This window comes from Apus apus, chromosome 3, assembly GCF_020740795.1.
Source record: "Apus apus isolate bApuApu2 chromosome 3, bApuApu2.pri.cur, whole genome shotgun sequence".
In the NCBI taxonomy this organism is placed as follows: Eukaryota; Metazoa; Chordata; class Aves; order Apodiformes; family Apodidae; genus Apus; species Apus apus.
In genome coordinates this window covers 3,717,303-3,733,414 of record NC_067284.1, presented here as the reverse complement: position 1 = coordinate 3,733,414, position 16,112 = coordinate 3,717,303, and the positions used below count along the sequence as shown (strand labels likewise).

Genomic DNA, 16,112 nt, shown 5'->3' with positions numbered 1-16,112 from the left:
AGTAAGTAGGTCTAGTTGAAGTGTTACCAGCTTTTTATTATTCAGACTAATTTTTGTTTCACTTGCTCTTTTTAAATATTTTAACCTCCTTTTGTAATACGTTATTGGCTTGAGTGTGGGGCTGGTTTTTGTTTTGTTGGGGTTTTTTTGTGACTTTTCTTCACCCACTGTCTCTTAGGCACTTTCAAGAAATGGACAAAGTAAAATCAATCCCAGACCTGGCAAGGTAAGATCAATTTTATTGTCTTTACTGTTCCTCTCTCTATGTAAATCATAGCAAGATAGAATTATATGTTCTTGGTGTTTTGGGTTTTTTTACACAGCTGGTGATATACTGTGAATCAGACTATCCAAAAAATGGTATTGAAGTTTTCCATGATGTTCCAGATTGCACTTCTTGGGTTCTGTCACCAACAATTTTAGTTAAAGTCATCAGAGGATGGTAAGAGATTAATTTTTACTCTTTATCATTGGTCTGTCAAGGAATCTTTTTGGAACAGAACCAACAGTAAGACAGCCTGGTAAATGGCAATGTAACATAGACACCTCTGAGTAAGAAATATGGCATTTTACCTCTTCAATAGGAGCTTCTGGGCTGGAAAATATATTTTGTTGACAGATTGAGTGAGTGTTGCCACCTGGGTTGATGAAGCATTTCACCAGGCATAGGGGTGGGATAAAGTGACAGATTCTGTCCAGCTGTGCTGCCCTTTGACTCCTTTCCCCTTCATGGTTCTTGCATAGTATTTGGATTGGGCTGAAAGGCTAGCAAAGGATTTTGAAGCCATGGCTGACATGGGTTTGGATGTAGAAGATTAATTCCATGTCCAAAGGTATAATGTGGTTCTGTAGGGATAATTGACTGTTTCTCTGATGAGTCCAGAGGGAATTTTTCTCCAGAATCTGGATTGCTTAAGAGTAATTGAAAACAAGTTCATCTTTTACATTCTTTAGCCTGGAGAAGAGAAGGCTGAGGGGAGACCTTATCAATGCCTACCAGGGTGGGTGCAGGGAGGCTGGAGCCAGACCCTGCTCAGCAGTGCCCAGGGACAGGATGAGGGGCAACGGGCACAAGCTGGAACATGGGAAGTGCCACTGAAAGATGGGGAGAAGCTTCTTGGCTGTGAGGGTGACAGAGCCCTGGGACAGGCTGCCCAGGGGGGCTGGGGAGTCCCCTTCTCTGCAGATATTCCAACTCCCTGGATGCAGCCCTGTGGGATTTGCTCCAGGGGATCCTGCTTTAGTGGGGGAGTTGGACTAGATGATCTCTAGAGATTCCTTCCAACACTGACAATTCCATGGTTAACAGAAGAGTCATTCTTAGTGTGGCTAGCATGGCAAGTTAAGTTGTGGCCAGGCTATAATACAGTCAAAAAGCAGGTTCTCAAAAGCAATGATCTGATCAGCAGCTGCAGAAACCAAGGCCAGCTGCAGCAGGAGGCACTGGGAAGTGCTCTGATTGCTGTTTAGCTTCAGAAAACTGGAATGAAAATCTTTTGATCTGTGTGAATTGGGACTTCTTTCCCAGCATGGACTAGAGGACACTTGGTTTTTTTTTTAACTCCCTTCACTTGAGAGCTCCAAGGGAGTGTTTTGTATTTGCAGGTAGACAGCGTTTTTACCTAATTATATATTCAAACCTGCCATGAAAAGTAAAGTTGTGCTTGTCTTCTGAGTAGTCTTATCATCCTTTGGCACATCTATATCAGCCCCTGTTGAGCTTCAGGCTGCTGTTTACAGGATCCAGGTAGCTCATCTGGTTTATGCATGGTGCAGCAGTGTCAACGTTTTCTGACCTACACATTGGTTCTGATTAGTATCTCATGCAAAAGTCTGGTATTCATAGGCAGTGGTGTTGCTGCCCCAAATAATCATTTTTAAAAGGTGGACGAGTTTTTGATGAAATTACAAAGTCAGCAGTAGGCATTTTTGCTTTTATCATTGCTTTTAAAAGCTTCACAGAGACCAGAAGTGGCTTGCATCAGCAAGTTGGGTGAATCATCAGTGTTGGGTGAATAAGCTGCACCAGGGTGGTGGTAAGGGTCTGGAAATATTACTTCCTATGAAAGGATTTGTTAAATGGGAGCACGATTTTTGCAAATCACACCTCATAAAACACCATTAAAAATGAGAATTTTTTTGTTTTAAGCTGGATACTCTATGAGAAGCCAAATTTTGAAGGCCCCTCTATTCCCCTGGAAGAAGGAGAGCTGGAACTCCCAGATATTTGGGGTTCAGGTACTTCTGAAGAGCAAAATGAATGCAAATCTCTAAAGCCTGCAGTGATTGGTTCAATAAGACATGTTGTTAAGGCAAGTAATACCAGTAAAGAAAATTTCTTATAGGTCCTAATGTTTGGTGATGTTTTATACTGATGCTAAGAGTGATTGATGTATTAGGATGTAAGTGTAAACAGGAGTAGTAAATACCTTAAATAACCTTCCACATGGAATTTCTTGTTTAATTGCAAAAGAAACATGGAGGGTTTTGCACAATGGGGATTATAGTAACCCAGGGAAGGCAGGGCAGGAAGAAAAGGTAGCTTGTGCTTTTTAGTCTGATCATTTTCTCAGGAAAAAACATCCCAGAAAACCATCAGTAATTCCACAGACTCATATTTTCAACAGCACACGTGTGGGGTGTTTTCTGCTTTTTATAACATAAACCAAATTTGCACTCAATGTGAACTCTAGTGTCAAACACCAAACCTTGTTTGATCCTCAAAAAAATAGCCCTGTATGTGCAAACTTAGGAGTTTAACCCATGGTGGAACAGCCTGCCTACGTGTACTTTTAACCTACTTTTAAGTGGTTACCTTTTCAGGTTGCCAAAACAAGCATGAGCCTCAAAGCTATGTGACTAGGAAAGGGAAAAGGAGGAATATATATTGCTTGTAACTACAGTTCTTGTTTAAGTTGCAGTTTTCTTCAAGAATGGCTTTGCTGTGTGTTATGTTAGGATTTAACTTGCCAGAAGAGATGTTAACTGATGAAAGAAGATGCATTCCTAGATGGCAGAAAGTGAACTTTGTAAATGTTGGTTAGGGATGGACTGACTCTCCTGATCCAAACAGAGACAGGCAAACTGGCCTAGTTATTCTTTTATTATAAGACATCTAATAGCAGTATTAACTGGCAAGAGGGGCAACAATTTAAAATAAAGGGTTGTTTCAGAACGGATTTAGTTATCCCCATTAATTACAGATCTTGCAGCACAGATGGAGTGATTATGGCAATCTTCATTTTTCAGGATTACAGGGTTTGCCGGATTGATTTGTATACGGAGCCTGAAGGGCTGGGAATCGTGACTTCCTTTTTTGATGACACTGAAGAAACTGGGGTGTTTGGCACCACTCAGAAGACTTGTTCTATCAAAGTACACTGGGGCATGTGAGTGCATAGTCCTGTAGGAAGGTGTACTGCTATGTAAGGAATTTGTTTCAAACCATTGGTTACACCTCTCAGACATGCAAGCAAGGCTGTATTTAGTCTAGTCCTATACTTTGGTAGTATTTGTTGGCAGTAGCATTAGCACATCATTATAATCCTTCACCTTTGGAGAGGCTGACCTCTTAAAGTGCTTTGTGTTAGAGCCAGTTTTACTTCTGCTTGCATGTAGTAGAGAGTAACCCTTGAGTATTTGTAGCAAAGGCATGAGTTTGCCTCTCCTGCTCTTTCTCATTCAGGCAAACTTGTCATAAGTGAGAGTGACAGAATGAACTGTTTTGGTAAGACCACATTTCCTACTCCCTTTCCTCCAATCTTGAAATCGTTGTACTAAAAGAAGAAAATTGTCAAGCCTTTGTATAAAAAAAAAAAACACACACCCAAAATACAGTGTCAGTGTGGACTCTGGAATGCATTTTTCTATTTCACAGTGCATTTTAATCAGTATTTTTGTGGTGATGTTTAGGACGTGTATGTTATGTCACCTGAAAATATCTAGCCACATGAGTTAGGAGTGTAATATGTGCCATGAACTAAGTAAGCTTTTATGAGAAAGCAAACCTGTAAGGAGCAGCCCAGACACTTTGCCAGTAGTAATTGAGGTAACTTCATAAGCAAACTCGTAAATCAGTACTGAAAATATGCCTCAAAGTGGTGCTGGGAAAAGTCTGCAGAAGAGGGAGGCTGCTTTGAGAAAAAGTGAGGCTGGAGCCACTTTCAGTGATGTTGGGTCCTGCAGAACGTTGTACAGGGTGTTCAGACCCTGGCTGCTAGTGGTTGGCTGTGTTGTGTTGGGGCACTGATAGTATGAGCCTTGCTGCAAATAATCTATTTAATGAGTGAAAACTGCCCAACTAAAGTATTACATACCTCTGCAAAGATGGGATTTCAATATGCCCACATGATGGAAGGGGCTTTCTAGTTGGTACGTAAAGGTTATTATCTCTGATTACATCTTTACACCCTGACATGTGGAAAAGTGAAGCACTTGGATATGTGGGAAAACTTGAAGGTATCCAAGTAGTTGGTTCTCTGACAGGAGCTTATTTCTGTTGAACTGCAAGCTTAATCCAAATTACATGTCTGCCAAGAGTCATGAAATCAGATATGTTATTTGGAGGTTGATTATTAGTTGACTTAATCTACCTCAACAATTTATTTCTGTCCCTCAGTTAAAAGCATTCTGTGAACAGTGAAATAACACATTTTTTTTGAAAGGAAGACTGGTCCTTATTTGGCATCAGGATGAGATCATTTTTTTGCACTAAATAGGTGTAAACTCTTAGAATATTCATTTCCCTCTGTTGCATTTGAATCCCTTGAGGGAAGGCAGACTAATTGCACCAGGAAGCAGAATAGACAGCTGGAAAATAATACTTCTCAGATACTAGTTCATTAGTCCAGCACAGAAGGAATCATAGAATCATCAAGGTTGGAAAAGATCTTCAAGATCATTAAGTCTAACCATCAGCCCTCCACCCCCATGACCACTAAACCATTTCCCAGGGCACCATGTCTACCTGTTTTTTTTTTTAATGCCTCTGAGTCCACCACCTCCCTGGGCAGCCTGTTCCAAGGCCTCACCACTATCTCTGTGAAGAAACTGTTCCTCATATCCTATCTGAATCTCCCCTGGTGCAACTTGACCTCATTTCCTCTTGCTGGTCACCAGGGGCAAGAGGCCAACACCCACCTCACTACAATCTCCTCTCAGCTGTAAAGAGCAATGAGGTTTCCTCTCAGCCTCCTCCTCTCCAGGCTGAACAGCCTCAGTTCCCTCAGCCTCTCCTCATAAGACCAGTTCTCCAGACCCTTAATCAGCTTCCTTGCCCTTCTCCACACCATCTTAGTGCCCTTCCTATCCTGCAGTGCCCAGAACTGCACTCACTGCTTAAGGTGCAGCCTCACCAAGGCCAAGTAGAGGGGCAGGATCACCTCCCTGGTCCTGCTGGGCTTCTGCCAATTGCTTGCATGAGAAACTCAATAAATTGCTGCTGCTTTTTTTTGCATGTTGCAGGGTTTTTTCTTCCCTTCAGTTTACAGGCCTGACATGGTTCACTCCCACTCTTGAGGGAGGCTCTGTTTTTGAGTCACCTTGCCCTGTGGGTGTGGTTGTATCTTCTTAAAGTTTCCCAGTGTTCATACTTAATTGTTGTTTACTAAAAGCTGCCAAGAGAAATGAGTCAGTGCACCTTTATCTCCTGATTGTACCCTCTCCTTGGTCTCCAGTCTGTTTAAATTCTTGCAGCGAAGTTGAGGGTTTGCTGAGCTATAGGACACAAAACATATCAAACATTCCACTAGAGACAACAGTGAAACTAAAGCTTCTTGTTTGTTTCTTGGAACTGTACCTCTGCACTGAAACTCTGCCAGCTTGTGCCAGTTTACAGCCGCTTGGAATCTGCCTTTCAAGCATGGTAGAGGGGTGGAATTTCTTAACATCTTTCTAATATCACCAGGTTTATCCCTTAGGATCTTAAACGATGAAAGGGTTGGGTGCACAACATCTTCCTGTTTAGTGTGTGTTTTATGCTGCTCCATGCTGCACTTCTGAGAGATCAGTTAATTTACCTGGAAGAAATACACTGCCATCCTCTGCAGAGATCACCAGTATGCATCTTTGTTTCAAAGAGATTCCTAGTTAAGCTCTTCTTGAAAAAGCCTTGAAAAACTGCTGGTCCCAATCAAGAATTTTGAAAATGGTGTCTCTCAAAGCAGATTTATTAGCAGGTACAAACCACAAGGAGGTAGGTTTCTAAGGAGACAGTGAGTTTTTCTATGGATTAATAAACAATACAAGTTTAGAATTCCCTGCTGAGCACATTTTGCAACAAATCCCAGTCTAGGTTAGTAGAGATCTTTGGACTTCTTGAAAATCAGTTCTGTATATTTTAAAATAATTAAAAAATAATACATAGTAACCTCAAGTCTGGAAACTTTGGTCTAAAACTTGTGTTGCCCCCAGATAAGACAGGGTCAGAATCTTTACTGCCCTTTATACTGATTTCTTTTTTTAGCCTGTTCAAACAAAACACGCTTTGTTGGTGGTTTCTGTACAGACACATAAATTTGCCAGTTTGTAGTTGGCAATTTTGATGGTAAAGTCAAAGAAATAGAGTTTTATTAAGGGTAAAATGGTGTCTTTTCTAAAGTAAGCACATTGTCTTGTTCTTTATTGTTCAGAAATGTTCTGGGCTTTTTATCTTTCATTTTCTTCTCTCCCTTACTTTAGATGGCTAATTTATGAAGAACCTGGTTTCCAGGGAGTCCCTTTAATGTTAGAGCCTGGTGAATATCCTAATTTAGCCTTCTGGGAGAAGAAGGAAGCCTACATCAGGTCCATGAGGCCCTTGAAAATGGTAACACTTTCAAGTTGTGTGACCTGCATTTACATGTTAGAAAAGATGTGTTCAAGTGACTAAAAAATGTCTTTAAAAACTGCAGGTTTTAATCTATAAAATTCTTGATCTTTTCACATTTGATGCATCTGTTTCTCCTTCAATCTTGTGATTTTCACTTTTGCTTTTCAGTGGAGGTTTCAACTTTATTCTGTCTTTTTGTGAAGAGATAACGGCTCTTAGAGTTGTCTATAAGTTGTATAAGTACAGACAACTTATTTTTTCCCTTTTTTTTTTTTTCTTTCCACAGGGTGGTCGCAAAGTTGAATTTGGTGGAGAACCGAAGGTAAAAGTTAATATTTATTTGATTGTCCAAAGGTATTTTATAACACATGAACTACACATGGGTAGATAAATGTATCTTGATCATGTACTGACCCTTTAGGGTTTAATGGCTGGTCCTGCTGTGTGTGACCACACCATGAAACTGCAATTTTGGTCACATTTATGCATCCTTCACATATATATTAACAGCCATCTGAATAATGCAAATGGGTAAGGGAATATTTAAGCCCTCATGTTGCATCTCTAAGGGAAAGACTGTAAGGGAAAGTTCTTGATGAGAACTGAGAGATCTCACTAATTATTTTCACAATCTTGCCTTCTCCCTCCATGTACCCATGCAAAGGAAACTGTTGTCAGAATTTGTCATGCTCTGCAACTTTTCTTTTACTACATTTCTGCTACAGATAATCATTTATGAGAAGCCTTCCTTTGAAGGGAAACATGTGGAAATAGAATCAGAAATCTTTATGCTCGGTGACAAGGAGTCAGAAGAAAAGAGAAGACTTCCACTTACATCAGTGGGATCCATGAAAGTACTGGGAGGAGTGTAAGTATGGAAAACACCAGCAGTATTTCCCCTCCAAGAGAAGGAGTAAATCCATAGATTGGAATTTGCAGTGGGCAAATTCAGTTCCTGTCTGTTTTCTCTTGTCTTCCTAGTTTTTGGGTTTGGATACACGCCCAGGGTTAATTTTCAACTGTTCACAGCAGAAGAACAAATTTCTTACGTCTCTGCTCCATGACAGCATGGAGTGGCAGTTGTCTGTTTTCACACACAAGCCTTGTTGTTGTTGTTGTTGTTCAGTTGGGTTGCCTATGAGAAGCCTGGGTTTGAAGGCCATCAGTACTTGCTGGAAGAAGGAGCATATCGGGACTGGACAGACTGGGGTGGCTACGATGAAGAGTTGCAGTCACTGCGACCCATTGTTGGAGTAAGTTCCAAGAACATGTCCTAGCCATCTCCTGAGGGCACTGAGACATCATCTTGCATTTTCCTTCTGATGCTTCTCTTTGTTTTAACAGGACTTCACAAGCTCCCATATGATCATGTACAGTGAAAAAGACTTTGGATCGAAGGGTTCCAATATAAATGTGTTAGGAATTATTTCCAATTTGAAGGACACTGGATATGGGCTGAGGACACAGTCTATAAATGTGCTAAGTGGCGTGTAAGTGATATTTGTAGTTGTTCAATTGTGATTGTTTCATTTTAAACGTGCTGTTCTTTTTAGAATTTAATAGTATTTGCATATATTCTTCAGCACTCTGACTTGTAATGTCTCTGTTGAGTCTTCAGATAACATTTTCTGCACTTGATTGCAGAGCGTGAAAATTGAAGTTGTTGTGACTACGTACAGTACATCAGTTTTCTTCTCACTGCAAGGTCAGGTGGTCCCAGGACATGTTGACTAACTGATAGGCAAAGTGTGAAAGTGTGAGCTGACATTTCATGAGAGAGGTAGAAATAGCTTGTTCTCATGACTGAATTCTAAAAAAAAATCTCAACAACAAAATTGTTATGGAACTCATTTCCAGTTTTGAAACTAATTTCCAAGCTTCTTGTGTTTGACTAGAGGCAAATTCCTTGCTTTTTTTCCTCAGCTCTGTATAAAACTCTTTGCCGTGCTCACTAATACATTCTGATCTTCAGGAGACTTTTGTCTGTTCTGAAAAGTAAAATTGCTTTTGCAGTGAATCTTTAGGTGAATAGTGGTTTGGTTTTCATTGTGCATTTTTTCCACACAGTGGTACCCAGAACTTTGTATTGGCCACAACTCTCACTCTTTGTGCTAGATGCGTTGTCACAGGCAGTTGAGAAGTTGATAGACTTTGCTTTTTGTTCAGTACATCCATTGCAGATTGAGTGACGTGACTTTGCAGGTGACATTGAAGTGTTTTGGAAATACAAATACCAGCAATTATGTCTCCAAATACACACGTTTATTCCAAGTAGTAGAACCAAAAGAGGATGAGCTGTACAGTCTCCCTGCCTGGTATGCAGGTGGCTTGCTGTAAGTTCTACCTTGCCCAGCCACACCCTAAATCATCCTGTGTGCTATCTGTGTGATATCTCTGCAAGTTCTATCTGGATGAAGATTGCAGAATGGAACTCAGTGCATTCCAGGGGAATGCTTTTAATTTGTATATGAATGTGGTCTGACAGCAAGGGGTATTTTTCTGCCTGGTGACCTTTGAAGCCACTGTGCCCTTCTGTCTCTGTAAGATGCAAGGGAGATTCATGGGGAAGAGCCACCTCTGAAGGCTGGGAAACAAATTGTGGGTTACTTGTCATGCCCTTTGTGTAGTTCTACTAAGTGTGTCTGTTGCAGCTGAGATAGGAATCGTACTTGAGCTCAAGTATTGCAATAATTAAGAATTACTCCAATATTCTGATGGTAAAGGCAGCTACAAGTCATTACAGACAAAACTCTTGTCCCACAGTGCTGCTGCTCCTCTAATCTCACCTTGTGGTCTCTGAAAGATGTAATCTGTGGAATTGTAGGTGCATTGTTCAGAGTGGGTGACTGGCACTCACTCAACAGTCCTGTACCACCCATTTGTTTCCAAAGAGGTTGTGAGTGTTTGGGGGTTTTGTGGTGGTGTTCTTACCTAATGTATCAGAAAGGCTGAATGATTCACATTAAGTCATATTCAGATAGCAAAGTCTTGTATCTTTCCTTCCAATAAATCAGTTATAGAACAATGAATAATCCATTGAGCAATTTCCTGAGCTGTTCAGACTGTCATGTAGATGATGTCATAGTGAACTGCGACAGATTCAGTAAAAGTTTGTCATAATATTTTGAAGTAACCTTTTTTGGTATCATATTGAAAAAAACTTGATTTAAAAAAAAAAAAAAGGGCAAAAATCTAAGAAGCTCTGAACCTTTCATAGCAATTTTTAACTACAGGTGTCTGGGGGTGAGCAGTTATAGCAGTAACAGATGATCTGTATTTCCCACATAATTGCCCTGTAATTTAAAGGGTATATCAAAGAAAAGAAAGCCTGACACTGCAGTGCACAAATACTACTGAGCAAGATGTAAGCTAAACTACATCTCTTGACTGTCTGCTGAGCACAGCCTAGCTCTGCATCTGAGGAGTGAATATTCCATTTGGGGGTATTTCAGCATGAGCTGTGTTAACATTTTCAGCCGTTGTGTTTCTGAAGAATGATTCCAAGCAATATTTTAACATCTCTGTGAAAACCAGTGTAAAGACATCCCGAAAAAAAATATCCTGAGGTGGTGAGGGTTGGCTTCATTAAAAAGGAAAATATTTTGCTCCTGAGCACTCTTCAGGGATTGGCCAACTGAAAAATCCAGGATATCTTATTCTTCTGTCATTGGGATGGGAGAAAGTGATCTCTTCTTCTCTCGGATAGGGTTTGATCCTTCCAAATTGGCAGAATTTTAAGTGGTGGAAAATGGAAGTATTTACTGGCAAGAGGTAACACCCTTTACAAGTTTAAGCAAGTACTAAAACCAACGGTTGTACAATTTTTATTTCCTCTCTGCTTTAGAACTCTTCAAGCTTATACTTATCAGTGATCAAAATCACAGGAATTGCACATTTGAAGCGTGCCTTCTCTTATATTCATAAGCACACCAAACCATTGCCAAAAATACTGGAAAAGCCCCTGTCTTTTAGTTGCTCCTTTTTGCATTTAGTGGAAGAACTTTTCCAGATGTTTTTTTACATAGGCATTTGTTTTCCTGTGTTCCTGCAGTCAGCCTGGTTTTCCCCTAATTTTCAAGTAATTAGTCACGAAATCATGGAATTGTCAGAGTTGGCAGGGACCTCTAGAGATCATCTAGTCCAACTCCCCCACTAAAGCAGGATCCCCTGGAGCACATTCCACAGGGGGGGTTGGAATATCTCCAGAGAAGGGGACTCCCCCGCCCCCCTGGGCAGCCTGTCCCAGGGCTCTGTCACCCTCACAGCCAAGAAGTTTCTCCCCATCTTTCAGGGGCACTTCCCATGTTCCAGCCTGTGCCCGTTGCCCCTCGTCCTGTCCCTGGGCACTGCTGAGCAGGGTCTGGCTCCAGCCTCCTGCACCCACCCTCAGACACTTGTAGGCATTGATAAGGTCTGTCCTCAGCCTTCTCCTCTCCAGGCTGAACAGCCCCAGCTCCCTCAGCCTTTCCTCATCAGGGAGATGCTCCAACCCCCCAGTCATCTTTGTCACCCTCCCCTGGACTCTCTCCAGCAGTTCCCTGTCTCTCTTAAACCAGGGAGCCCAGAACTGGACACAACACTCCAGATGTGGCCTCACCAGGGCAGAGCAGAGGGGCAGGATGACCTCTCTCCACCTCTTGGACACACTTCCTTAGGCACCCCAGGATTCCATTGGCCCTCTTGGCCACAAGGGCAAATTGCTGCCTCATGGATAATTTACTGTCTACCAGGACTCATAGATCCTTCTCCTCAGAACTGCTTTCTAGCAGGTCCACCCCTACCCTATATTGGTGCATGGAGCTTCCTCTCCAGGTGCAGGACCCTATGCTTGCCCTTGTTGAGCCTCATTAGGTTCTTCTCTGCCCAGCTCTCCAGCCTGTCCATGTCAGGTGCACAGTGCAGATTTGGCTGCCCAGTCTACACATGGATAGTGATATTGAGGAGATCATGAGGTGATACATAGTTCATATACAGGAGCCAGGACGTGTACATTTAATCTAGATGCACTAGGGAAGGTTACATGGGTGAAACTGAAGGGACACAAGTCACAAGAACAAACTTCCCCTGGGAGCTGAAAAGTGCAAGAGCCCTTGAGTTACCCTGTGGGATAAAGTTCAAACAAAGCTTCCATTTCCCTCCAACTCTGAACTGAGCTGGGCTTGTGCTAGAAACCTTTTTCCAGAAGTCATGACATTAAAATTTGCAGGTCAGTGGGATACTAGGAATCACAAGCATGAAGGGGTATAACAAAGAACCTGTTTTTTCTCTTTACTATAAACAGAATTGTATCCCCTCATCCTGTCTGTTAATTATGCTGCAAATCTGCAAGTGCCAGTTAACTCCCTGCCCCTTGTGGTCTGATTAGCATGTATAGACCAATTTAAACCTGTAGTCTGCATGTAGTATTTACACTTGAAAGATTGTGGATTCTATGTCAGACCTGAAGGAGTGCTTCTGTGCCTGAAAACTTACTGTTTACAGCTAAGGCATTTAGCAAAATGAAGTTGTTACCATTTCTTTCATAGCTGAGAGTGAAGGTCCTCCCAGGATTTAGGTAATCTAATTTATCCTAAACTGAGTCTGAGCAATGCAAAAAGGGGGATTAGCCCTCACAGCTAAGTTTAGAAAGAAGATATATAATGAGAATTGACCAGTGTTTTAAAAGATAAAAGTTAGGTAAGATGAATCCTGGGCAAACACGGGCAAAGCTGATTTTTGGCAAGTTATCTCTGCCTGTGTTCTTCTCTTGGCTGTTCTTCCAGCCCCTGTTTGGAGCTGTGCTTCCTAGACATGATCCATAGAAGGCTTTGGGGAAAGGCGGTGTGCATGTAATAGTACTAACCATATATCAAGGACATTTTTCTGTAGATCTCTGGTTCCAGTGGCATGGATGGTGCAGAGGAGTGAAGGTTTCCAGCACTACCCTGCCAGCAGCCTGGCATGAGTGTGTGGCTCAGCCTTACTGAGGCAATTCATGTAGGGCTGGGGGTTACAAAAACTGTTGTGTGAGGAGAGCTCACTCCCTGTGGGGCAGGGTTGTTGTTGCTGTGCTGCAGAGCAGCTCTTCAGTTTTTGTGGTGCCCGGCAGCTGGGACGTGACTCTTGCTCAGATGAGGAGGTGATGTCTTGCTCTCCAGGCCTTTCTGTCAGAAGTTGGATCAAGGCAGTGCTCCTTCCTAGGGAGAGTCTTGAGGTCTGACAGGTTTAGCTGGTACTGAATGCAGCTGCCTGTCCTGGATGTTGTTATTACTACCCTCAGCAGTTTGTAAAGGCTTCTGAATGAAGTGGAAAAGCACAAGTATTTCACTAATAGATTCTGACTCTATAAACCCTCTTAACTGCACAGGCTGAATTCCATGAGAGAGTGGTACTCATTTAAATTCCTTTCATTTAAAGATAAACATGGGTTTAAAGTGAGGTACGTTGATTATTTCTTTTTAGATGAGAGAAAATGAAATATCTGCTATCAAGAGAGTCTTAGGAGGCATCTGGCATGTTTTATCATTCTCTTACTATCAGAAACACTTTTTTTGCATAGATGTCAATCAAGTTAAACTGTCATGCACTGTAGTTGTACCCTGGCATTTGTGCATTTTAAAAATCTAATTAATGCTGAAGAAATTGGTTAAGGAAACATCATTTTCACAGCTTTTGGTGTGTGTAGCATGCAGGTATAGGCACACCTGAGATAATCCGAACTGTCTCCTCAAGTTATCATACATACCGATGTCTCCCCGATGAATTACTGGGAGGTGATTTTGAAATGTGCCTTGAATTATGCCCTAAGTAATTAGTGCATATCAAGTTAGAATAATTGATTATGTCTGAGGCAAACCATGAGATACGAATAATGATAAACGTGAATCACTGTGTGAGGGCTTGCCATGAACAAATAATACGAAGTTCATCCTCTCAGCACATACGTGTCCATGCAGCTTGGTTTCAGTTTGAAGTTATCCCACTTGTTGTATATGCAGAGACACTGGCATTTGTTCTTGGAATAAAACTGCAGCACAGTAGAATCCAGTTGCTGAACACCCATAGGTCATATTATAGTGAGAGTTTGTCTCCACTGTGAATTGTGAATTCTGTATCATTTTTACTGCTATATGATATGAAATGTTTTGTTAGTGTTGGAACTCTGTAAGCCTGCACTGAAAGTGGGTTTTGGCAAAACCAAGCATACACTCATTATGCATTGGCTAAAATTAAAAGCTGGCTGATGGTGAGTAGAAGATTATCTTGCAGAACCAGGAACCTGCAAGATGTCCTGATCCCCACATAAATATAATGAATGAAACTTGGGTGATACTGTTGCCAGTTCTGGTATTGGCATGTGGAAAAAACTAAGCAAACAAAAAAGGATGAGTTTAAAAAAGAGGCAGAATGTCATTATGGGAAACTTTGGGAAGTCTAGCAGTGGAAGGCAGCAGAAGTTTATGGAAGTTATCACAAAACCAAAGGTCGTGCTGGTGCAGGAATGCTGTATCTGGGCTTTCAGTTTGGAGCCAGGGATAGAAGAATGCTGTCAGTGAAGGTTTCTCAAATGTAGTAAGACTTTGTATAGCAAAACTAGCTGAAAGCAGGCACTTGAGATGAGAAATAAAGCTCTGCAGGGGTAACTGAATGTTGGAGAGACTTATGTGGCGATTTGGTTGCTTTTCTAGTACTTCAAGTGTGTATCTCAAAAGTTCACTGTCTTTCAAAAAGGCACATTCTGGCCAAGGCAGAAGTGACAAGCTTGATGCAGAAAGCTGGATCTGTGGCCTGTGTAAGGCATGATGAGGTCTGGCTGAGTAATAATCCTAATGGCTGTGCATTTAAAGACATTAACCTGGTGAAATCCATGATGGTTTTAATGCTTAACTTTCAAGGATGTTCTTCCTGCTGATGTCTGTGATTTCTAGCAGGGAACAGCCTGCTCTCATTAGCATAAGTGTCTGTTGCTGCAGCTAACTTACTGTTGGGGTCTGTGTTTGCTTGAACACAACTGAACTGTTGATGCAGGCAACGTTTAAAATCAGTATTCCTATCTTTACTGCCCAGATAACTCAGAAAGTTAGTTTTATAAACAAAAAAAATGCATTCTGTCTGTTTTTCTAGAGTTCTAGGTAAAAGCTCTGTTTTGATCTAGATAAAATATTAGAACTGTGAAACACCTCACAATATTCTTACTGGAGACAGCTTTTAGGATATCTAGCAGATGAGGTGAGGTATTTAAACTTGTGGTCTACTTTAGCTGATTGATAGCAACATACTAGGGTGAATGGAAGTGAAATTTGCATGGGTTTTGGAGTATCAGGTACATGGGTTTGTTCAGGATTTTAATAGCATCACAGATTGGCACTTGAGAGGAGAAACTTTCTGTTCTTACATTAAGACAGTAATGAAATCATAGGTATTTTGGAAAAGTAGTGTGACTTTCAGCCATCACCCTCTTCTTCTGTCTCTCTCAGGTGGGTGGCTTATGAGAATCCTGAATTTACAGGGGAGCAGTATGTGCTGGCTAAAGGGCTGTACCCCAGCATTGAAGCATGGGGGGGAAAGAACTGCAAAATATCTTCAGTTCAACCAATCATTATGGTAAGGAATTAATTTTACACTTGTTTTGCAAGTTTTTCTGAAGCATTTGAAGCTAAGCTTTTTCTATCAAATGCAGGGTTTCTTACATTTTTTAAATAATAATTAGGAGTAAACTTAAGTATGTTTGTTATTTTATCACTGTTTAAGATTTTTTTTTTTTTTTTTCTCCTCCAAACTTTTGCAGGATATTGTTGGAAGAGAAAGGGGAGAAGTCAAGGTAAGATAATTCTCTAACTGCAGGGGACATACTTTGTAGTGTCTGTTACATGTATAAATAATAAAGGACTTTTTGTCTACTCTAACTCCCAAGTATTTGCAGAGATGGTTGACTAAGTCAGACAAAGATTGAGGTGAAGAACTGCAGGTGAAGGAAGGTTGCTTTCCAGAGTTTAAGGCCAAAGGAAGGTGGGATTTAATACACAGCTGCCATCAGAACTTTCTTAGGGCACAGGCAATGCTTTGGATCAGGAAGTGAGCTGTTTTTGGGGTATCAGTGACTGTTCTGAGGAGCTGGAGCCTGCAACCTCCTGTGCAGAGGTGCAGGTACCTGGATTCTGTTGTTGAGGTGAGGTCTGTACAAGTTAGATGCTGTTGTTTGTGGTACTGTTGTGACTTAGTTCCTTTTGAACCTTTGGTTACCAGTTCTGCTCGTGGTGGTTGAGCTTGGGGAATCTCCTTCAGTCACAAATATTGCTGAGTTTTGCTTAAAAGTTAATGCCAT

General features: G+C 41.3%; 1 protein-coding gene across 1 annotated transcript in view; it reads left to right on the top strand.

The window, feature by feature from the left end:
* Positions 1 to 16,112, top strand: part of CRYBG1 (crystallin beta-gamma domain containing 1) — a 44,854-nt gene that overhangs the window by 11,226 nt on the left and 17,516 nt on the right. Inside the window, exons 4-14 of the mRNA XM_051613092.1 lie at positions 179 to 226; positions 324 to 442; positions 2,150 to 2,312; positions 3,250 to 3,389; positions 6,679 to 6,805; positions 7,095 to 7,130; positions 7,534 to 7,676; positions 7,935 to 8,061; positions 8,153 to 8,298; positions 15,265 to 15,391; positions 15,576 to 15,608. Coding sequence (XP_051469052.1) covers positions 179 to 226; positions 324 to 442; positions 2,150 to 2,312; positions 3,250 to 3,389; positions 6,679 to 6,805; positions 7,095 to 7,130; positions 7,534 to 7,676; positions 7,935 to 8,061; positions 8,153 to 8,298; positions 15,265 to 15,391; positions 15,576 to 15,608 — 1,209 coding nt within the window. The remainder of the gene's footprint in view (positions 1 to 178; positions 227 to 323; positions 443 to 2,149; positions 2,313 to 3,249; positions 3,390 to 6,678; positions 6,806 to 7,094; positions 7,131 to 7,533; positions 7,677 to 7,934; positions 8,062 to 8,152; positions 8,299 to 15,264; positions 15,392 to 15,575; positions 15,609 to 16,112) is intronic.